Source organism: Entelurus aequoreus, linkage group LG03 (genome assembly GCF_033978785.1).
Source record: "Entelurus aequoreus isolate RoL-2023_Sb linkage group LG03, RoL_Eaeq_v1.1, whole genome shotgun sequence".
NCBI lineage: Eukaryota > Metazoa > Chordata > Actinopteri > Syngnathiformes > Syngnathidae > Entelurus > Entelurus aequoreus.
Genome location: NC_084733.1, coordinates 2,640,165 through 2,665,049, shown reverse-complemented (window position 1 = coordinate 2,665,049; position 24,885 = coordinate 2,640,165). Strand labels below are relative to the sequence as shown.

At 37.9% G+C, this 24,885-nt stretch overlaps 1 protein-coding gene across 4 annotated transcripts in view; it reads left to right on the top strand.

Annotated features, from left to right (window-relative positions):
- sptb (spectrin, beta, erythrocytic) overlaps positions 1-24,885 on the top strand; it is a 118,319-nt gene that overhangs the window by 53,961 nt on the left and 39,473 nt on the right. For all 4 annotated transcript variants that reach the window (XM_062040952.1, XM_062040954.1, XM_062040953.1 and 1 more), the window contains 13 exons: positions 54-204; positions 2,915-3,785; positions 5,052-5,189; positions 6,066-6,825; positions 9,348-9,550; positions 11,564-11,654; positions 11,741-11,875; positions 13,926-14,189; positions 15,810-16,034; positions 16,112-16,201; positions 19,109-19,399; positions 23,608-23,738; positions 23,813-24,017. In XM_062040952.1, coding sequence (XP_061896936.1) covers positions 54-204; positions 2,915-3,785; positions 5,052-5,189; positions 6,066-6,825; positions 9,348-9,550; positions 11,564-11,654; positions 11,741-11,875; positions 13,926-14,189; positions 15,810-16,034; positions 16,112-16,201; positions 19,109-19,399; positions 23,608-23,738; positions 23,813-24,017 — 3,555 coding nt within the window. The remainder of the gene's footprint in view (positions 1-53; positions 205-2,914; positions 3,786-5,051; positions 5,190-6,065; positions 6,826-9,347; positions 9,551-11,563; positions 11,655-11,740; positions 11,876-13,925; positions 14,190-15,809; positions 16,035-16,111; positions 16,202-19,108; positions 19,400-23,607; positions 23,739-23,812; positions 24,018-24,885) is intronic.

Genomic DNA, 24,885 nt, shown 5'->3' with positions numbered 1-24,885 from the left:
GTCTGTGGCCCTCAGTGGAAAAAAGTTTGAGCAGATCTGTTGGGTCCTCTCAGGCTCGTCTGATGTCGCCGGACTTTGGGAAGCACTTACTGGAGGTGGAGGACCTCCTACAGAAACATGCTCTGCTTGACAACGACATCGCCCTGCAGACAGAAAGAGTCCAAAACGCGAGTGCTGCCGCCCTCAAGTTCGCTAACGGAGACAGTAAGTACCTACTAGGGGGCTCAAAAGTATCCATACTTTGATACCAAGGCGATACCAACATGCAAAAAAATACTTGTTCGACAGTATCGTCGAAAAAGTATATAGACTAGCGGAAATGTGTGGGTATTGATATTGAATACTGAAATTGTGGTATCGTTATAACTCTCATACTTAGCTGCAAGGCTGGGCGATACGACTGATATCGTGATGAAAGTATTTTATATTGCTCGATATCGACAATTACTAGAGATGTCCGATAACGGCTTTTTTGCCGATAATCCGATATTGTCCAACTCTTAATTACCGATACAGATATATACAGTGGTGGAATGAACACATTATTATGTCTAATTTTGTTGTGATGCCCCCGCTGGATGCATTAAATAATGTAACAAAATAAATCAACTCAAGTTATGGAAAAAAATGCCATATTTATTATTGAAGTCAAAAAGTGCATTATTTTTATTTAACATGCCTCAAAACAGCAGCTTGGAATTTGGGACATGCTCTCCCTGAGAGAGCATGAGGAGGTTGAAGTGGGCGGGGTTTTGGGGGGTTAGGGGGTAGCGGGCGGTGTATATTGTAGCGTCCCGGAAGAGTTAGTGCTGCAAGGGGTTCTGGGTATTTGTTCTGTTGTGTTTAGGGATGATAAATGCGTTAAAATGTAATATCGGAAATTATCGGTATCGGTTTTTTATTATCTGTATTGGTTTTTTTAAAAAAAAAAAAAATTTTTAAATTTTTTTTTTTTTATTAAATCAACATAAAAAACACAAGATACACTTACAATTAGTGCACCAACCCAAAAAACCTCCCTCCCCCCCATTTCTTTCTGTTATCAATATTGTGCTTCCTACATTATATATCAATATATATCAATACAGTCTGCAAGGGATACAGTCCGTAAGCACACATGATTGTGCGTGCTGCTGCTCCACTAATAGTACTAACCTTTAACAGTTAATTTTACTCATTTTCATTAATTACTAGTTTCTATGTAACTGTTTTTATATTGTTGTACTTTCTTTTTTATTCAAGAAAATGTTTTTAATTTAGTTATCTTATTCATTTATTTTTTTTAAAAAGTACCTTATCTTCACCATACCTAGTTGTCCAAATTAGGCATAATAATGTGTTAATTCCACGACTGTATATATCGGTTGATATCGGTATCGGTAATTAAAGAGTTGGACAATATCGGATATCGGCAAAAAGCCATTATCGGACATCCCTAGGTGTAACGGTACGCAAAAATTTGGGTTCGGTACGTACCTCGGTTTAGAGGTCACGGTTCGGTTCATTTTCGGTACAGTAAGAAAACAACAAAATATACATTTTTGGGTTATTTATTTACCAAATTTGCAAAATATTCCACCAAAAATATTTGTCTTAGTGTAATATTTGATGTGAAGTAATGGGAACCTTGGATAGGTCAATCATTCATAAGAACATTGATTTTGATTCAATATTATGTTTTGAGCAATGACAGTTTGAAAGAAGAAAAAAAACAGTTTTGTTTTATTAGTCAACATTGCAACTTTTTCTAAATGACATTTAAGCTTTAAGCTTTTTTATTTCACTTTTCTTATGTTTTGGTTTATTTGAATAGTATTTTTAGAATGTGCCGTGGCCCTCACCAATGCTGCTGTGCTCACAATTAGAGATGTATCGGTCTGCTGATATTATCGGCCGATAAATGCGTTAAAATGTAATATCAGAAATTATCGGTATCGGTTTTTTTTATTATCAGTATCGTTTTTTGTTTTTGTTTGTTTTTTTTAAATTAAATCCACATAAAAAACACAAGATACACTTACAATTAGTGCACCAACCCAAAAAACCTCCCTCCCCCATTTACACTCATTCACACAAAAGGGTTGTTTCTTTCTGTTATTAATATTCTGCTTCCTACATTATATATCAATATATATCAATACAGTCTGCAAGGGATACAGTCCGTAAGCACACATGATTGTGCGTGCTGCTGCTCCACTAATAGTACTAACCTTTAACAGTTAATTTGACTCATTTTCATTAATTACTAGTTTCTATGTAACTGTTTTTATATTGTTTTACTTTCTTTTTTTTTCAAGAAAATGTTTTTAATTTAGTTATCTTATTATTATTATTTTTTTTAAAAGTACCTTATCTTCACCATACCTGGTTGTCCAAATTAGGCATAATAATGTGTTAATTCCACGACTGTATATATCGGTTGATATCGGTATCGGTTGATATCGGTATCGGTAATTAAAGAGTTGGACAATATCGGCATATCGGATATCGCCAAAAAGCCATTATCGGACATCCCTACTCACAATTTGTTTTGTTTTTAACCCCTTCTTAACCCTGAACGTACATTGAAAATACACGCAACCCTAACTCAAAATGCCGGACATTTGAGGCATTTAAGAAACTCCGCAAAAGAGGACATGTCCGGTGAAAAGAGGACGTATGGTCAGTCTATCCTAGCCCGTTAGCTGCTAGCATGCCGTGTGTTGTGCCTCGGTGGGCATTGTTTACACAACGTGCGTTACGCTACTTAATATGTCCGTGTGGAAATTAGTTCGGTACACCTCCGAACCAAACCGGAACCCCCGAACCGGAACCCCCGTACCGAAACGGTTCAAAACAAATACACGTACCGTTACACCCCTACTAATATCTGACACATGCTGGCCGCAGTCAAGTTGTTGTCCGTCTGTGGCAGGTTACAAGCCGTGCGACCCTCAGGTGATCAAGGACAGGGTGGCTCATTTGGAGCTCTGCTACCAGGAATTACGTTCCCTGGCGGCTCAGCGCCGAGCCCAGCTGGAGCAGTCCCGCCGCTTCTGGAACTTCCTGTGGGAGGCGGCGGAGCTGGAGAGCTGGATCAAGGAGAAGGAGCACATCTTCTCCTCCCTGGACTACGGCAAGGACCTGAGCAGCGTGCTGGCCCTCCAGAGCAAGCACAGCGCCTTCGAGGACGAGCTGGCAGCGCGGCGCTCTAACCTGCAGCAGGTGCTGGCCGACGGCAGGAAGATGACGGAAGACAAGCACTTCGGCACGCCCAAAATCCAAGAACGCACGGCCAGCATGGAGAGGCAGTGGCAGCAGCTGGAGGAGCTGGCGGCCTTCCGGAAGCAGAACCTCCAGGACACACAGAAGTTCTTCCAGTTTCAAGGAGACGCCGACGAACTGAAGGCCTGGCTGCTGGACGCCAAGAGGCAGATGAGCAGCGAGGACGTGGGCGACGACGAGTACACCACCCAGCGCCTCCTCAAGCGCCACAACGACCTGAGGAACCAAGCCATGAAGAACGGAGCCACCATCGACGCTCTCTCCAAACAGGCCAACGCTTTACCAGAGGAGCTCCTGAACACCCCGGACATCCAGCGACGCCTGAAGGACATCAAGGACCTCTTCATGGAGCTCATGTCTCTGGCCGACCTCCGGCAGAAGAAGCTGGAGGACGCCATGGCGCTCTACACCATCTTCAGCGAGTCCGACGCCTGCGAGCTTTGGATGGGCCAGAAGGAGACGTGGTTGGTGGACTTGGAGGTGCCGGACAAGCTGGAAGACCTGGAAGTAGTCCAAAATAGGTAATCCTTGGTCTCATGGTGACGAATCCCGCTTTTTGCAGTGTTTCCCACACATTCATTTATTTGTGGCGGCCCGCCACGAAAGAATTACGTCCGCCACAAATTAAAAAATATATATACACTACCGTTCAAAAGTTTGGGGTCACCCAAACAATTTAGTGGAATAGCCTTCATTCCTAAGAACAAGAATAGACTGTCGAGTTTCAGATGAAAGTTCTCTTTTTCTGGCCATTTTGAGCGTTTAATTGACCCCACAAATGTGATGCTCCAGAAACTCAATCCGCTCAAAGGAAGGGTCAGTTTTGTAGCTTCTGTAACGAGCTAAACTGTTTTCAGATGTGTGAACATGATTGCACAAGGGTTTTCTACTCATCAATTAGCCTTCTGAGCCAATGAGCAAACACATTGTACCATTAGAACACTGGAGTGATAGTTGCTGGAAATGGGCCTCTATACACCTATGTAGATATTGCACCAAAAACCAGACATTTGCAGCCAGAATAGTCATTTACCACATTAGCAATGTATAGAGTGTATTTCTTTAAAGTTAAGACTAGTTTAAAGTTATCTTCATTGAAAATAAGGACATTTTAATGTGACCCCAAACTTTTGAACGGTAGTGTATATACTGTATATATATATATATTTTTTTTTTGTCCTGTCCAGCTTCTCAGGCAAATCATATAGTTGATGTAGATGCCCATATAGGCTGTTCAAATTTACTTTACAAAAGAGAAGTGTAGGATACTTCTCTTGTTGCCTTATTTGTATTTGACCACTACTGTTTTCTGTTTATTTGTTACTGACTGTGGCAGGACACCTCTGCCTCTGTTTCACTTTATGTTGCTGGTAAATAATATGCTTGTAGTAGTAGGCTAAAGTTAAATTATTTAGTATGCACTAATTAAAGGGGCAGAGCTTTAAGAGACATTTTAGCTTTTATATTTTATAAGTTATATTTTTTGTAAGAACCACAATTAATAAATATATTTTTTGTGAATAACTTATTGTTCAAATCTGTATATAAATATGTACATAAAGTGTTGTAATTATATTGTAAAATGGATGGATGGATGGACGTTTAAAACAAAACTGTTATTATTAATTAGTAAGTATACATTTTTTGAGCCTTTTTAGAGAAAATCATATCATTGTAGTAAATTATGCAAATTACTCGATGATGTCACGGTGACCACGCCCATAGCCACGCCCCCACCGCCACAGGTATCTTGGCAGTTTATGGGAAACACTTTTATTGTCCCCCAGGTTGAGCATCCTGGCGCAGGAAATGTGCAACGTTCAGTCCAGGGTGGACGACGTCAACAAGGCGGTGAAACAGCTGGAGGACAGCAGACACCCTCGAACCAAGGACGTCAAGGAATGTCAGAGCCGACTCAATCAGAGGTGACTTTTAGGGGAAAACACTCGCAGTAATCATGAAGTCGTAACGACGTCCTCAATTCAAACTTTTTCCACTGACAAATCAAAGGAAGCGGGGGCCATTTTGGTAGTTTTCACCTTCAAAACCAGTCAAATATACCGGTACTTCGATTTTTTTTTTAAGAACAAAAATGCAATTTTGAACCTGACAGCTATTAAAACATTAGCTGCGAGTCGCACTTTGTATACTCCTGGTCTAATCAAAACATACTTATTTTGTAGACGAAGCAGGAACAACAACGTGTAAGAATATAATAACCTTTTATTGAGCTGTGGTGGATTGTCCGAAGCTTAAACCGCAACAAATGTGAATTTAGTACAACAAGTTTATTTACTCATAGTCAAAAGTGCATAAGTTGGATTGTTTTGTCCCTGCAAACAAACAGACGTCCTCCGGAGGACACACAACAAAAGCAATCTCTCTCGAGTCCTGGTCTCCTGGCCATTTGTATCTGTTTCTTCGTGCGTCAATCTGTTTTCCTCGTGCGTCACGGTCTTGTTGTTTTGACCTGTCTGTTCCATAACAAACTCGAATCTCTTAGTCATAGTTAGACAATCAAAACATCTTGTAGACAGGTTGGCACGACTTCATATTCAACTTTGGCCAGAATAGAAGAGAAATGAAATGAGCGTACATTCTTGACAGACATGAAATATAGTTCAAAGGTCAGAAATTCTACTACATACTCCCCTTCCAGGGTTCTAGAACCCTGGACCATACCGATTTCTGACGTAGGCCACTAACTTAAAATCTCTACCACAGATAGAGGCAAAAATGTTTTTATACGAGGCGAAATTCCTCTAAACCCCACAACTGAACTAAAAATGATGTTCTCTCAGGTGGGAGGCCTTCAAGGCGATGGTGGAGGACAAGAAGAAGAAGGTGGACTCAGCGGGAAGTCTTCACAATTACGGGCTGGAATGTGACGAGACAGAGGCGTGGATCCGAGACAAGACGCGCGTCATCGAGTCCACGCAGGACTTGGGTAACGACCTGGCCGCCGTCATGACCATCCAGAGGAAGCTGTACGGCATGGAGCGAGACCTGGCCGCCATCGACTCCAAGCTCCGCCTCCTGAGGGACGACGCCGACCGGCTGGTCGAGGACCACCCGGAGAACGCGGAGGAAATCTTGGCCCGCAGAGCCCAGCTGGACGCGGCCTGGGACGCGCTCAAGAAGACCCTGAAGGACCGAGAGGACTCTTTGGGCGAGGTCAGCAAGTTGCAGACCTTCCTCCAAGACCTGGACGACTTCCAGTCTTGGCTTTTTAGGACCCAGAAGGCGGTGGCGTCAGAGGAGACGCCCGCCTCGCTGCCGGAGGCCGAGGAGCAGCTGAGTCTTCACGACGCCGTGCGGGAGGACATCGACAACCACGAGGAGGACTACCACCGCGTAAGGGACGCCGGCGCTCGGGTCACACGTGGCCAGGAGGACGATCCTCAGTATCAGCAGCTGGAGCAGATGCTGGGCAGCGTGGATCGAGGGTGGGACGAGCTCCAGAAGATGTGGGACAGCCGCAAGAACTTCCTGGACCAGGGACTTGGCTTCCAGCAGTTCCTGAGGGACGCAAAGGCAGTGGAGGCCGTCCTCAACAACCAGGTACTAGGAAAAGTACAACGTTGTCGTCCACTTGATGCTCACGTGAACTTAACTTTAGTAATAATAATAATAGATTTTATTTGTAAAAAAGCACTTTACATTGAGTAAACAACCTTAAAGTGCTACAGTGTATTAAAAAAATAAAAAATTAAAATAAAAAAAAAATAAAAATAGAACAGCAAAATAGCTAAAACTAGTATGCATATATCTAAAAAAAAGATTTTTTTTTTAAAAAAGAAGGGTTTTTAAGCCTTTTTTAAAAGCATCCACAGTCTGTGGTGCCCTCAGGTGGTCAGGGAGAGCGTTCCACAGACTGGGAGCGGCGGAGCAGAAACTTTTCCTACTGAGGGCCACAGATGAACAAATCGAAGGATGCGGGGGTGCCATTTTGGTAGTTTTCTTCTTCAAAACCAGTACAATATATAGATTCATTTATATAGATTTATTTCAAAGAACTAGAAAAGGCAATTTTGGTAAACATTTCGTGTGAATGCTGAAAAGCTAAAGTCGAACTGAAATGCTAACCTGGCCAGATAGCGTCAGGTAACAAAAAAATATGAGCACAATCAACTAAAAACACTAGCATTGCTAACAGTACTATGCTAACATACACCAAAATATGACCTGTATACATACAAAATTAGCTAAAAAAAAAAAGCTAGCATACGAACGGTACTGAACAGGCATTAATTGTCAAGTAGTCTTAACATATTTGACGATAAGGTGTACATCTGCAAAATAACTAACAGTACTATGTTAACATGCTAACAAAAGCATGCTTACAGTTAGCATTAGTGAAATACCAAAATATGGCACTGAGGTGTATAATTGTTAAATTAGCTAAAAATGCTAGCCTGTTCATGTTGGCATGCTAAATGTAACGTCAGGCACCATGCACCGAAATATATTACTTTGAGATGTGTACCTGAAAAATGTGTTTAAAATGTTAGCATGCTAATGTTAGCATACATCAGGTACCAAAATATGACCTGTATACCTACAAAATTAGCTAAAAAAAAAGCTAGCGTACGAACGTTATTGAACAGGCATTAATTGTCAAGTAGTCTTAACATATTTGACGATAAGGTGTACATCTGCAAAATTAGCAAAAAAGCTAACATGCTAACAGCACTATGTTAACATGCTAACAAAAGCATGCTTACAGTTAGCATTAGTCAAATACCAAAATATATTACTCTGAGATGTGTACCTGAAAAATGTGTTTAAAATGTTAGCATGCTAATGTTAGCATGCATCAGGTACAAAAATATGACCTGTATACCTACCAAATTAGCTATACAAAAAAAGCTAGCATACAAACGTTATTGAACAGGCATTAATTGTCAAGTAGTCTTAACATATTTGACGATAAGGTGTACATCTGCAAAATTAGCAAAAAAGCTACCATGCTAACAGCACTATGTTAACATGCTAACAAAAGCATGCTTACAGTTAGCATTAGTCAAATACCAAAATATATTACTCTGAGATGTGTACCTGAATAATGTGTTTAAAATGTTAGCATGCTAATGTTAGCATGCATCAGGTACAAAAATATGACCTGTATACCTACCATATTAGCTATAAAAAAAAGCTAGCATACAAACGTTATTGAACAGGCATTAATTGTCAAGTAGTCTTAACATATTTGACGATAAGGTGTACATCTGCAAAATTAGCAAAAAAGCTAGCATGTTACCATCAGAATGCTAACAATTGTGCCACGGGTCGTTAAAAAATGGCCCCTGGGCCGCACTTTATGATAATAATAATAATAATAATAGATTTTATTTGTAAAAAGCACTTTATATTGAGTAAACAATCTCAAAGTGCTACAGTGTATTAAAAAAACCCAAAAGAAATAAAAATAAAATAAAAACTAGAACAGCCAAATAGCTATAATAATAATACCTGGGATTTATATAGCGCTTTTCTAAGTACTCAAAGTCGCTTTACATGTTAAAAACCCATCATTCATTCACACTGGTGGTGGTAAGCTACTTTCGTAGCCACAGCTGCCCTGGGGTAGACTGACGGAAGCGTGGCTGCCAATTTGCGCCTACGGCCCCTCCGACCACCACCTATCATTCATTCAACATTCATTCACCGGTGTGAGTGGCACCGGGGACAAGGGTGAAGTGTCCTGCCCAAGGACACAACGGCATGGTAAGAGGCGGGGAGCGAACCTGCAACCCTCAGGTTTCTGACACGGGCGCTCTACCCACTACGCCATGCCCCCAGCTATAACTAGTATGCATATATCTAAAAAAAAGGCTTTTTTAAATAGAAGGGCTTTTAAGCCTTTTTAAAAGCATCCATAGTCTGTGGTGCCCTCAGGTGGTCAGGGAGAGCATTCCACAGACTGGGAGCGGCGGAGCAGAAAGCCCGGTCTCCATTGTTCGTAGTTTGCACACCCATTAGCTGGTAAAGGTCCAAGAATGCAGGTTTTAGCTCTTTGTTCACGTCTCGTGAACGTCCACAGTAAGTCAGTACATGTTATTTCTAATTGTATTTATTGACAGGAGTACACGCTGGCCCACGTGGACACGCCTGACACGCTGGCCGGGGCTGAGCAGGCCCTGAAGAAGCAGGAGGACTTCATGAGCACCATGGACGCCAACCAGGACAAGATCCTGGCCGTCCTTCAAGCAGGAAGCAGACTGCTGGACCACAACAATTTGTACTCTGGGAAAGTGCAGGACAAGATGGATGCCATTAATGACAGGTAAGAATGTCAATCATCATTATTATCGTATTTTACGCACTATAAGGCGCACCTAAAAACCTCCAATTTTCTCAAAAGCTGACAGTGCGCCTTATAATCCGGTGCGCCTTATATATGGACCAATATTGAGCCACAACAGGTCTCGCAACTACGGGATGCATAACGTAACCCCAGCCTCTACTGTAGCGTCTATTCTATGCGCCTTATAATGCGGTGCGCCTTATATATGAACAAAGTTCTAAAATAGGCCATTCATTGAAGGTGCGCCTTATAATCCGGTGCGCCTTATATATGAACAAAGTTCTAAATAGGCCATTCATTGAAGGTGCGCCTTATAATCCAGTGCGCCTTAAATATGGACCAATATTGAGCCACAACAGGTCTCGCAACCCCAGGCTCTACTGTAGCGTCTATTCTATGCGCCTTATAATGCGGTGCGCCTTATATATGAACAAAGTTCTAAAATAGGCCATTCATTGAAGGTGCGCCTTATAATCCGGTGCGCCTTATATATGGACCAACATTGAGCCACAGCAGGTCTCGCAACCCCAGCCTCTACTGTGGCGTCTATTCTGTGCGCCTTATAATGCGGTGCGCCTTATATATGAACAAAGTTCTAAAATAGGCCATTCATTGAAGGTGCGCCTTATAATCCGGTGCGCCTTATATATGGACCAATATTGAGCCACAACAGGTCTCGCAACTACGGGATGCATAACGTAACCCCAGCCTCTACTGTAGCGTCTATTCTATGCGCCTTATAATGCGGTGCGCCTTATATATGAACAAAGTTCTAAAATAGGCCATTCATTGAAGGTGCGCCTTATAATCCGGTGCACCTTATATATGGACCAATATTGAGCCACAACAGGTCTCGCAACCCCAGCCTCTACTGTAGCGTCTATTCTATGCGCCTTATAATGCGGTGCGCCTTATATATGAACAAAGTTCTAAACATTTTTTTACTATGCTGTTGTAACACGTGGCTTGGCATTGTCTTGCTGAAATAAGCAGGGGCGTCCATGATAACAACATATGTTGCTCCAAAAGCTGTATGTACCTTTCAGCATTAATGGTGCCTTCACAGATGTGTAAGTTACCCATGTCTTGGCCACTAATACACCCCCATACCATCACACATGCTGCCTTTTACACTTTCACCCTAGAACAATCCGGATGCTTCTTTTCCTCTGACGTCCACGGTTTCCAAAAACAATTTGAAACGTGGACTCGTCAGACCGCAGAACACTTTCCCACTTTGCATCAGTCCATCTTAGATGAGCTTGGGCCCAGCGAAGCCGACAGCGTTTCCGGGTGTTGTTGATAAATGGCTGTGGCTTTGCATAGTAGAGTTTTAACTTGCACTTACAGACGTAGCGACCAACTGTAGTTGCTGACAGTGGTTTTCTGAAGTGTTCCTGAGCCCATGTGGTGATATCCTTTACACACTGATGTGGCTTTTTGATGCAGTACCGCCTGAGAGATCCAAGGTGTGTAATATCATGGCTTACCTGCAGTGATTTCTCCACATTCTCCGAACCTTTTGATGATATCACGGAGCGTAGATGGTGAAATCCTTAAATTCCTTGCAATAGCTTGGTTGAGAAATGTCGTTCTTCAACAATTTGCTCAGGCATTTGTTGACAAAGTGGTAAACACGTCGCAGGCATCAAACTCCAACCGAGCTAAAATTTGCAAAAAAATAACAAAGTTGACCAGCATTTCCACAACGTGACAACTTCACTGCTTCTTCATTTCAGCCGGCCATTTTGTACTGAGCAGCCAGGACGTCCCCCACGTTATTGCATTATTTCTCTTGCCCACATCTTCAGGGGTCGGGTTGTTGACATCCTCGCAAACAGGATGCTCGTTGCCATTACCTCCCAGAATGCACCTGGTCAGCAGCACTAATGTGTATCGATCTTTAAAGTGATATCGCTCACTCTTAATGGCGGTCGTTTTTTTTTTTGTTTTTTTTTTCCCCATTCAGCGTTTTTTTTTCTTCCTCTCCAGACAGAAGAAGAACGCGGCGCGGGCGCAGGAAGTGTCGGAGAAGCTGCGAGACAACCGCCACCTGCAGCACTTCCTGCAGAACACGCAAGACGTGAGTGGGCGGGTATTCCCCCCCCCCCCCCCCCCCCCGCCTCTCCTCCTCACTTCTTCACCACCTGCTGACCTTTGACCTTCCAGCTGACCTTGTGGATCAACGAGAAGATGCTGACGTCGTACGAGGAGGCCAGGAACCTGCACAGCAAGTGGCTGAAACATCAGGCCTTCATGGCAGAGCTGGCCTCCAACAAGGACTGGCTGACCAGCGTGGACCAGGTCATACATTTTATACCGCTTGTCCCTTTTTGCGGTCGCGGGTATTAAGACTCTCTAATACGCATTCATGACGAGTCACCGCCGTTGTCCTTGAGCAAGTCACACAGACATTTGCCGCCATCTTAGAAGTACGCTAACTTTTCCTATGCCATCATGCTAATGTTAGCATGCTAACATTTAATAGTATAATTTTAGCAAATTTTATTCATTTGTACCTAAATATCACGGCTTTTGATACTTAACACCATCTTAGAAGTATGCTAACTTTTCCCATGTCATCATGCTAACGTTAGCATGCTAACATTTAATAGTATAATTTTAGCAAATTTTATTCATTTGTACCTAAATATCACGGCTTTTGATACTTAACGCCATCTTAGAAGTATGCTAACTGATCCTATGTCATCATGCTAACGTTAGCATGCTAACATTTAATAGTAGCATTTTAGCGAGTTGTATTCATTTGTACCTAAATATCGCGGCTTTTGATACCTGGCGCCATCATGCTTACGTTAGCATGCTAACATTTAAAAGTAACATTTTAGCTCATTTCATGGCTTTTGACACTTGATGCCATCTTAGAAGTATGCTAACTGATCCTATGCCATCATGCTAATGTTAGTATGCTAACATTTAATAGTAGCATTTTAGCTAATTTTATTCATTTGTACCTAAATATCACGGCTTTTGATACTTAACGCCATCTTAGAAGTATGCTAACTTTTCCCATGTCATCATGCTAACGTTAGCATGCTAACATTTAATAGTATAATTTTAGCTAAATGTATTCATTTGTACCTAAATATCACGGCTTTTGATACTTAACGCCATCTTAGAAGTATGCTAACTGATCCTGTCATCATGCTAATGTTAGCATGCTAATATTTAATAGTAGCATTTTAGCTAATTTTATTCATTTCTACCTAAATATCGTGGCTTTTGATACTGAACGCCATCTTAGAAGTACGCTAACTTTTCCCATGCCATCATGCTAATGTTAGCATGCTAACATTTAATAGTAGCATTTTAGCGAATTGTATTCATTTGTACCTAAATATCACGGCTTTTGATACTTAACGCCATCTTAGAAGTATGCTAACTTTTCCCATGTCATCATGCTAACGTTAGCATGCTAACATTTAATAGTATAATTTTAGCTAAATGTATTCATTTGTACCTAAATATCACGGCTTTTGATACTTAACGCCATCTTAGAAGTATGCTAACTTTTCCCATGTCATCATGCTAACGTTAGCATGCTAACATTTAATAGTATAATTTTAGCAAATTTTATTCATTTGTACCTAAATATCACGGCTTTTGATACTTAACGCCATTTTAGAAGTATGCTAACTGATCCTATGTCATCATGCTAATGTTAGCATGCTAATATTTAATAGTAGCATTTTAGCTAATTTTATTCATTTGTACCTAAATATCACGGCTTTTGATACTTAACGCCATCTTAGAAGTATGCTAACTTTTCCCATGTCATCATGCTAACGTTAGCATGTTAACATTTAATAGTAGCATTTAAAAGTAACATTTTAGCTAATTTCATGGCTTTTGACACTTGATGCCATCTTAGAAGTATGCTAACTTTTCCTATGTCGTCATGCCTAAACGTTAGCATGCTAACATTTAATAGTAGCATTTTAGCAAATTTTATTCATTTGTACCTAAATATCACGGCTTTTGATACTTAACGCCATCTTAGAAGTATGCTAACTTTTCCCATGTCATCATCATGTGGCGTTCCTAATATTTTGTCTACCGGTGTGCTTGTGTTAGCCGTTTGTTGCTTTGCGAGTAAGCTAACAGGATGACATCAAGCAGAACTTCCTGCTGCGCTTTGATGACGGGTGGCGTGCTGGCAAAGGAAGAAATGGCCACATTTTGGTGCAGATTCAATCCAGCAGCCGGTGGTTGACTCCAACTCATTACTGCCACCATCAGGCCTGGCGTGGAACAACATCACATGACTCCAAACGAGTAGCCGGGGGGTGTGCCTAATGTTGTGTCCTCACGGCAAAGGTGTTTTTGCCCGCAGGAGGGTCACGAGCTGACGACGTCCAAGCCTGAGTCGGAGCCCATCGTGAGCGAGCGTCTGGCCGCTCTCCACGACCTTTGGCGGATGCTGGAGTCCACCACGCAGGAGAAGGCGCGCCTGCTCTTCGACGCCAACCGCTCGGAGCTTTTCGACCAGAGCCTGAGCGACATGAGGAAGTGGCTGGGCGAGTTGCAGCAGCAGCTTCACAGCGGAGACGACGTCAAAGATCTCACCAACGCTAACATCCTGCTGAAGAAACATCAGGTGGGACTCCTCCCTCTTTCAGAAGGAGTTTTTATTTTCTAAATATATATATATATATATATATATATATATATATATATATATATATATATATGTAAATATATATATATAAATATATATATATTAGGGGTGTGGGAAAAAATCGATTCGAATTCGAATCGCGATTCTCACGTTGTGCGATTCAGAATCGATTCTCATTTTTAAAAAATTGATTTTTTTTTTTTAATTAAAAAAAAAAATAAAATAATTGATTAATTAAAAAAAAAAAATCGATTCGAATTCGAATCGCGATTCTCACGTTGTGCGATTCAGAATCGATTCTCATTTTTAAAAAAATCGATTTTTTTTTTTTAAATTAAAAAAATAAAAATAAAAATAAAACTTAATCAATTGATTAATTTAAAAAAAAAAATCGATTCGAATTCGAATCGCGATTCTCACGTTGTGAGATTCAGAATCGATTCTCATTTTTAAAAAATCGATTTTTTTTTAATTAAAAAAAATAAAATAAAATAAAAAAATTAATTAATTGATTAATTTAAAAAAAAAAATCGATTCGAATTCGAATCGCGATTCTCACGTTGTGCGATTCAGAATCGATTCTCATTTTTAAAAAATCGATTTTTTTTTTAATTTAAAAAAAAATAAATAAATAAAAAAATTAATTAATTGATTAATTAAAAAAAAAAATCGATTCGAATTCGAATCGCGATTCTCACGTTGTGCGATTCAGAATCGATTCTCATTTTTAAAAAATCGATTTTTTTTTTTTAATTAAAAAAAAAATTAAAAAATTAATTGATTAATTTAAAAAAAAAAAATTAAAAAAAAATTAATCAATCCAAAAAAATAATACACAGCAATACCATAACAATGCAATCCAATTCCAAAACCAAACCCGAGCCAGCAACACTCAGAACTGCAATAAACAGCAATTGAGAGGAGACACAAACACCACACAGAACAAACCAAAAGTAGTGAAACAAAAATGAATATTATCAACAACAGTATCAAGATTAGTTACAATTTCAACATAGCAGTGATTAAAAATCCCTCATTGACATTATCATTAGACATTTAGTTTATGAGATGTGATGCAAGTGTAAGCCACTCTGACACTATTGTTCATTTTTTGTATTTTTTTTTAAAATTAATGTTTGTAATGATAATATCAATGAGGGATTTTTAATCACTGCTATGTTAAAATTGTTACTAATATTGATACTGTTGTTGATAATATTCATTTTTGTCTCACTACTTTTAGATTGTTCCGTGTCATGTTTGTGTCTCCTCAATTGCTCTCAATTGCTCTGTTTATTGCTATTCTGAATGTTGCTCGGTCGGGTTTTGTTTTGAAATTGTATTGCATTATTATGGTATTGTTGTGTATTGTTTTCATTAAAAAAAAAAAAAAAAAAAAAAATCGTTTTTGAATCGAGAATCGTGTTGAATTGAAAAAAAAAAATCGATTCGGAATCAAATCGTGACCCCAAGAATCGATTTTGAATCGAATCGTGGGACACCCAAAGATTCCCAGCCCTAATATATATATGTAGATATGTGTGTGTTTATATATGTTTCTATATATATTTTCCCCTTATAAACATGTACACTCGCCAGGTGATGGAGAACCAGGTGAGAGATCGAGCACGCGAGCTGGAGGAGCTCCAGGAAGCGGTCAAAAAGCATGGTGGCGCCCGTGAGGACCAACCCGAGCTGGAGGTGGAGCAACAGTCGCTGCAGGTGGAGTTCCAGCAGCTGATCGCTCCTTTAGCTCAGCGCAGAGACAAGCTGGAGGCGGCCAAGGAGCTCCATCAGTTCCACAGGGACTTGGCTGATGAACTGGTGAGACCAAAGATTTGTCGTTTTTTAAAGCAAATCTGATCTTTTTGGTTTTTTTTGTTTGTCATGGTGCCGCTTAGCTGTGGATGGAAGAGAGAACACCGCTGGCGCTGTCACAAGATCACGGCCACGACCTGCAGACGGTGCAGATGTTGCAGAAAAGGAACCAGGTAGTTTCATGTGGACACTTCATTAGGTACACCATCATACAACGTCCGACTGGACGTAAATAATAATGCTCAACTTTCATAATAAGCACTTGTTTTTTCTTTTAATACTTAAAATAAAGGAGATGTTTAAAACATGACTATTTTATTAGAAAAATATTTACGATCAATTTTATTTTAGGTTTTATTCTAAGGATTTTTTTTTTTTTTACATGTATTGGTTAAAAATAGAGATGTCCGATAATATCGGTCTGCCAATATATTATCGGCCAAAAAATGCGTTAAAATGTAATATCGGAAATTATCGGTATCGGTTTTTTTATTATCAGTATCCTTTTTTTTTTTTAAAAATTAAATCCACATAAAAAACACAAGATACACTTACAATTAGTGCACCATTTTCATTAATTACTAGTTTCTATGTAACTGTTTTTATATTGTTTTACTTTCTTTTTTATTCAAGAAAATGTTTTTAATTTATTTATCTTATTTTATTTGATTCATTTTTTTAAAAAGTACCTTATCTTCACCATACCTGGTTGTCCAAATTAGACATAATAATGTGTTAATTCCACGACTGTATATATCGGTTGGTATCGGTTGATATCGGTATCGGTAATTAAAGAGTTGGACAATATCGGCATATCGGATATCGGCTAAAAGCCATTATCGGACATCCCTAGTTAAAAACTAGGTTATATATAAACTTGATTATTTTTAATTGGACAGCAACAATATAACATTTACTTACATATACTTTTTTTTCTAACAAATAAAAAAAAGTATATGTTCAAAACCTTTCTATTTTACTAGAAAAATAATGACAAATTTAGAATTTTGTTTTAGGTTTTATCGTAAAGAAAAATAAAACATTCAGATTCATTTTGATTGGGCAGCAACAATATAATAGCTACTATATACTTAGGTTTTACTATTTTACTAGGAAAATAATGTAACATTTAGAATTTTATTGTAGGTTTTATCCCGAGGGGAAAAAAATTCAACGTGTTCTGGATAAAAAACAACATTAAAATTATATTTAATTTGACAGCAATAAAATAAATACCTGTATACTTGTTTCCCTAATAAATAGAATAAAGGGGATGTTTAAAACCTTACAATTTTACTAGAAAAGTAAAAATGACAAATTTAGAATTTTGTTTTAGGTTTTATCCTAAAGAAAAAACAATTATACACATTTTGAATAATAATTTTGATTGGGCAGCAACAACATAATATTTATGGAATAGACTTTTTTAATAATAAATAAAATAAAGGAGATGTTAAAAACCACAATATTTTACTAGGAAAATAATAACACATTTAGAATTTTATTTTAGGCTTTATCCTAAAGAAAACAAAACATATACATTTGTTGGAAAAAAACCCAAAACATTCAGATAATTTTTAATTGGACAGCAACTATATAATATTTTTGCCTAATAAACTTTTTTTTAAATAAAATAAGTATGTTTAAAACCTTACTATTTTTCTAAGAAAATATATAAAACAAATAAGATACTTTTTTATTGGACAGCAACAATTCAAATGTTTATTTAATTTACTTTAAAAACATAAATAAAATAAAGGGAATGTGTAAAACATTACTATTTATTTTAAGAAAATAATAATGAAAATTATTATTTTTGGTTTTATCCTAAAGAAAAACAATTTGGATGTTTTGGATTAAAAAAAACAGTTTGGATTATTTTTATTTGAACTGCAAAAATGCTATTTCCTAAATAAATAAATGTAAAAAAAAAATAAAGTAGATGTTTAAAACTTTATAATTTTACTAGAAAAATTATAATAATATTGACAAATTGAGACTTTTTTTTTCAGGTTTTATCCAAAAGAAAACTTATTTTCTACATGTTTTGGATTAAATAAAAAATCTGATTATTTTTATTTGGACAGCAACAGTATATTTATGGAATGTACTTTTAAAAAAAAAAAAAAAGATATGTTTAAAATCGTACCATTTTAAAAAAATATAATGACGCATTTTTGATTTTAATTAGGTATTATCCAAAAATATTCTGGATAAAAAAGATTATTTTTAATTGGACAGCAACAAATAATTATTCTTTTTCCCCTAATAAAATAAAATATGTATTTAAAACGTTACTATTTTACTGGGAAAGTAATAATGATGACACATTTAGAATTGTATTTTAGGTTTTACCCTAAAGAAAAAAAAACATGTTTTGGATTAAAAAAAACATTCAGATAATTTTTATTGGACAGCAATAATATATTATATTATATTATATACATATGTATTTTTTTAAATAAATAAAATAAGGATGTTTAAAACCTTACTATTTTTCTAAGAAAATACTAATGACAAATTTATTTTTGTTTTTATCCTAATTGTCCCAACAATTAACATGAACTCACAAAATATTAATATAAAATGCTACAAAAATATATCAAACAAAAACAAATATTAATATAATATATTTGTTATTGTTTTATATATTAAAATTAAATACATATAAATTCTTGTATAAATACGTGTCTTTTTTCCAATTATATATTAATCAATCAATCAATATTTATTTATACAGCCCTAAATCACAAGTGTCTCAAAGGGCTGCACAAGCCACAACAACATCCTTGGTTCAGAGCCCACATAAGGGCAAGGAAAAACTCACAACCCAGTGAGATGTCAATGTGAATGACTATGAGAAACCTTGGAGAGGACCGCAGATGTGGGTGGGTTAGACCTAACCCTGACTCTTGTTTGTTGTTGTTGTTGCTGTTCTGCTTTAAAGAGTTACCAAAATATTAACTTAATATTTGACAACTTATTGTCAAGTCAGCATAATTCTCTTCTGGACGCCAAGCTGCAGGTGTACCTAATGAAGTGACTATAAGTTGATGGGAATATGGAATTGTGGTGTGCAGACCTTGCAGAAGGAGATCGAAGGCCATCAGCCTCGCGTCGACGACGTGCTGGAGCGAGGACGCGGGATGGCGTCGGCCGCCGGCGAGGAGGACGGGCCGGAGGGCGAGCGCATCGCGGAGCAGCTGCGAGACCTGGAGGAGGCGTGGACCAGGCTGCGGGACGAGATGGACAAACGCCAGGAGAGACTGAACCACGGCCGCTCGGCTCAGCAGTTCTACAACGACGCCGACGAGGCCGAGGCTTGGATCGGAGAACAAGAACTGTACATGATCGCCGAGGACAAACCCAAGGTAGGACATCTTATGAATTACAACTTCATAGTCACTTGACATCTTTAAGGGCCACCCTCTAGTGGACAACAATAGGACAGCAGGTCCTTTAAATGCTGCCCTCTAGTGGACAACAATAGGACAGCAGGTCCTTTAAATGCTGCCCTCTAGTGGACAACAATAGGACAGCAGCTCCTTTAAATGCTGCCCTCTAGTGGACAACAATAGGACAGCAGGTCCTTTAAATGCTGCCCTCTAGTGGACAACAATAGAACAGCAGCTCCTTTAAATGCTGCCCTCTAGTGGACAACAATAGGACAGCAGGCCCTTTAAATGCTGCCCTCTAGTGGACGTCAACAGGTCTGCAGGTCCTTTAAATACTGCCGTCTAGTGGACAACAATAGGACAGCAGGTCCTTTAGATGCTGCCCTCTAGTGGACAACAATAGGACAGCAGGTCCTTTAAATGCTGCCCTCTAGTGGACAACAATAGGGCAGCAGGTCCTTTAAATGCTGCCCTGTAGTGGACAACAATAAGACAGCAGGTCCTTTAAATGCTGCCCTCTAGTGGACGTCAACAGGACTGCAGGTCCTTTAAATGCTGCCCTGTAGTGGACAACAATAGAACAGCAGGCCCTTTAAATGCTGCCGTCTAGTGGACGTCAACAGGACTGCAGGTCCTTTAAATGCTGCCCTCTAGTGGACAACAATAGGACAGCAGGCCCTTTAAATGCTGCCCTCTAGTGGACAACAATAGGACAGCAGGCCCTTTAAATGCTGCCGTCTAGTGAACAACAATAGGACAGCAGGTCCTTTAAATGCTGCCCTCTAGTGGACAACAATAGGACAGCAGGTCCTTTAAATGCTGCCCTGTAGTGGACAACAATAGGACAGCAGGTCCTTTAAATGCTGCCCTGTAGTGGACGTCAACAGGACTGCAGGTCCTTTAAATGCTGCCCTCTAGTGGACAACAATAGTACAGCAGGCCCTTTAAATGCTGCCCTCCAGTGGACGTCAACAGGACTGCAGTCTCTTTATTAAAGGGCCCGTAAAAAGTTAAGAATTTTACGAAAGCGATGTTTGCTTTGATTTATTCGAATGTACATTCAGAGGTGTGTTTTTCATGAAAACTTTGAATTGAAGTTGTAGGACACAGTAGTTTGAACATTAAGCCTCTCTAGTGATGTCGTTTCCTGGAAGTTGGTTGACCTCTGAATTGTACAACACTGGTTAAAATTAGTTGAAGTTTTTGTTTTTCTCCTAACGTTTGGTAAAAGGAAGACTTTTACAACGGTGGTTTAAGATAAGATTTGTTTCAGAGGTGTACTTTTCCTGAAAATTTATTTTTTTGTTCCACTTTAGAGTTTACATTTCTCACAATTATATTTGGCCAAGATCCTAACTGCTGAAGAAATGTTGGTCAAAGTCTGAATTGTGGTTCGAACACCAGAATTTGGAGCTACATCAGTATTTTATGTTTCTGGAAGTTGGTTGAACTCTGAATTGTACAACACTGGTTCAAATTTGTAGAAGTTACTTGTTTTTCTCCTAACGTTTGGTAAAAGGAAGACTTTTACAACGGTGGTTTAAGCTAAGATTTGTTTCAGAGGTGTACTGTTCCTGAAAATTTATTTTTTTGTTCCACTTTAGAGTTTACATTTCTCACAATTATATTTGGCCAAGATCCTAACTGCTGAAGAAATGTTGGTCAAAGTCTGAATTGTGGGTTCAAACACCAGAATTTGGAGCTACATCAGTATTTTATGTTTCTGGAAGTTGGTTGAACTCTGAATTGTACCACACTGGTTCAAATTTGTAGAAGTTACTTGTTTTTCTCCTAACGTTTGGTAACGTTTGGAAGTTGGTTGAACTCTGAATTGTACAACACCGGTTAAAATTAGTAGAAGTTTTTGTTTGTCTCCTGACGTTTGGTAAAAGGAAGACTTTTACAACGGTGGTTTAAGCTAAGATTTGTTCAGAGGTGTACTTTTCCTGAAATTTATTTTTTTTGTTCTACCTTAGAGTTACATTTCTCACAATTGAATTGGGCCGAAATCCCAAACGATGAAGAAATGTTGGTGAAACTCTGAATTGTGGTTCAAACACCATAATTTGGAGCTACTTTAGTATTTTATGTTTCTGGAAGTTGGTTGAACTCTGAATTGTACAACACCGGTTAAAATTAGTAGAAGTTTTTGTTTTTCTCCTAACGTTTGGTAAAAGGAAGACTTTTACAACGGTGGTTTAAGCTAAGATTTGTTTCAGAGGTGTACTGTTCCTGAAAATTTATTTTTTTGTTCCACTTTAGAGTTTACATTTCTCACAATTATATTTGGCCAAGATCCTAACTGCTGAAGAAATGTTGGTCAAAGTCTGAATTGTGGGTTCAAACACCAGAATTTGGAGCTACATCAGTATTTTATGTTTCTGGAAGTTGGTTGAACTCTGAATTGTACCACACTGGTTCAAATTTGTAGAAGTTACTTGTTTTTCTCCTAACGTTTGGTAACGTTTGGAAGTTGGTTGAACTCTGAATTGTACAACACCGGTTAAAATTAGTAGAAGTTTTTGTTTGTCTCCTGACGTTTGGTAAAAGGAAGACTTTTACAACGGTGGTTTAAGCTAAGATTTGTTCAGAGGTGTACTTTTCCTGAAATTTATTTTTTTTGTTCTACCTTAGAGTTACATTTCTCACAATTGAATTGGGCCGAAATCCCAAACGATGAAGAAATGTTGGTGAAACTCTGAATTGTGGTTCAAACACCATAATTTGGAGCTACTTTAGTATTTTATGTTTCTGGAAGTTGGTTGAACTCTGAATTGTACAACACCGGTTAAAATTAGTAGAAGTTTTTGTTTTTCTCCTAACGTTTGGTAAAAGGAAGACTTTTACAACGGTGGTTTAAGCTAAGATTTGTTTCAGAGGTGTACTGTTCCTGAAAATTTATTTTTTTGTTCCACTTTAGAGTTTACATTTCTCACAATTATATTTGGCCAAGATCCTAACTGCTGAAGAAATGTTGGTCAAAGTCTGAATTGTGGGTTCAAACACCAGAATTTGGAGCTACATCAGTATTTTATGTTTCTGGAAGTTGGTTGAACTCTGAATTGTACCACACTGGTTCAAATTTGTAGAAGTTACTTGTTTTTCTCCTAACGTTTGGTAACGTTTGGAAGTTGGTTGAACTCTGAATTGTACAACACCGGTTAAAATTAGTAGAAGTTTTTGTTTGTCTCCTGACGTTTGGTAAAAGGAAGACTTTTACAACGGTGGTTTAAGCTAAGATTTGTTCAGAGGTGTACTTTTCCTGAAATTAATTTTTTTTGTTCTACCTTAGAGTTACATTTCTCACAATTGAATTGGGCCGAAATCCCAAACGATGAAGAAATGTTGGTCAAACTCTGAATTGTGGTTCAAACACCATAATTTGGAGCTACTTTAGTATTTTATGTTTCTGGAAGTTGGTTGAACTCTGAATTGTACAACACCGGTTAAAATTAGTAGAAGTTTTTGTTTTTCTCCTAACGTTTGGTAAAAGGAAGACTTTTACAACGGTGGTTTAAGCTAAGATTTGTTTCAGAGGTGTACTTTTCCTGAAAATGTCTTTTTTTGTTCTACCTTAGAGTTTACATTTCTCACAATTATATTTGGCCAAGATCCTAACCGCTGAAGAAATGGTGGTCAAAGTCTGAATTGTGGTTCAAACACCAGAATTTGGAGCTACATTAGTATTTTATGTTTCTGAAAGTTGGTTGAACTCTGAATTGTACAACACTGGTTAAAATTAGTAGAAGTTTTTGTTTTTCTCCTAACGTTTGATAAAAGGAAGACTTTTACAACGGTGGTTTAAGCTAAGATTTGTTTCAGAGGTGTACTTTACCTGAAAATTTATTTTTTTGTTCTACTTTAGAGTTTACATTTCTCACAACTGTATTTGGCCAAGATCCGAACCGCTGAAGAAATGTTGGTCAAAGTCTGAATTGTTGTTCAAACACCGGAACTTGGAGCTACTTTAGTATTTTATTGTTTCTGAAAGTTGGTTGAACTCTGAATTGTACAATAGTGCTTAAAGTCCAGTATTTTGAGTAACTTTAGGGAGTTTATTGTTCCCAAATATTTGACGTCAAATGAAATGATTTTTCCTGACAGTCTTGGTTGAACTGTGAAACTCAGAACAGCGACTGTACTTACTTAGAATTAAGTGACTGGTTTCGTTGCTGTCCTTGCAGGACGAGCAGAGCGCCATGTTGGCTCTGAAGCGTCACACCATCCTCAAGCAGGAGGTGGACCACTACGGCGACTCCATCCAGAGTCTGGCAGACGGAGTCCAGAAGATGTTTGCCGAGGACCATCCTGACGGGTCTGCACTCTGACAAGTTGACCTTAGAGTCTTTAGGGGGGTAAGATGTGTGACTTGGTGGTTTGTGCCCACAGCGAGAAGATGCTGCGGCGTCAAGCTCAGGTGGACAAACAGTATGAAGGCCTGAAGGAGTTGGCTCAGGACCGCAACAGGAAGTTGGAACATTGCTACCAACACTTCCTGCTCAGCCGAGAGGTGGAAGACTTGGAACTGTGGATCTCTGAGCGAGACCTGGTGGCGTCTTCTCAGGAGATGGGCCAAGACCTGGACCACGTCACTGTAAGAAGCCTTTATTGCAATTGTTTTGAAATAAGGATTGTAGTCATAGTAAACCTAACACATACATATACATAAATATATATATATATATACACTATATATATATATGTATATATATACACATACATATATGTATGTATATGTATATTTACGTATATGTATGTATATAATACAATAATATTTATTATGAATAATATAAATGTGTGTGTGTTATACATCATATTATGAATGGGTTGAAGTGTTTTTAAATTGTTGTAATAATGATTTTATTCATAATAAATATTTCTGTTATATTTATATTGTTATGAATACAATTTTTTTTTATCTTTCTATTTCTAAGTATATATAAAATATATATATATATATATATATATATATATATATATATATACAGTATATACATATGTATATATCTACAGATATACTGTATGTATCTGTGTATATACATATATTTATATATACATATACATATATATGTGTATATATATGTATATACATGTTTATATATATATATATATATATATTATGTATATATATATAGATAGATTTATATATACTTAGAAACAGAAATAAGAATTATTATGAATGGGTTGAAGTCTTTTTTAAAAAAAATGTTGTAAAAATAATGATTTATTATGATGTATATGATATATTTACATATACATGTATATGTATATTTATGTATATGTCTACATGTTTATATATATATATATATATACAATTTTCACAATAATTTTAAAAATATATATTTCACAATGTTTTTATTATAATATATATATATATATTATTATGTATATACTGTATATATATATTACAGTATATACATAATATATATATATATATATATATATATATTATAATAAAAACA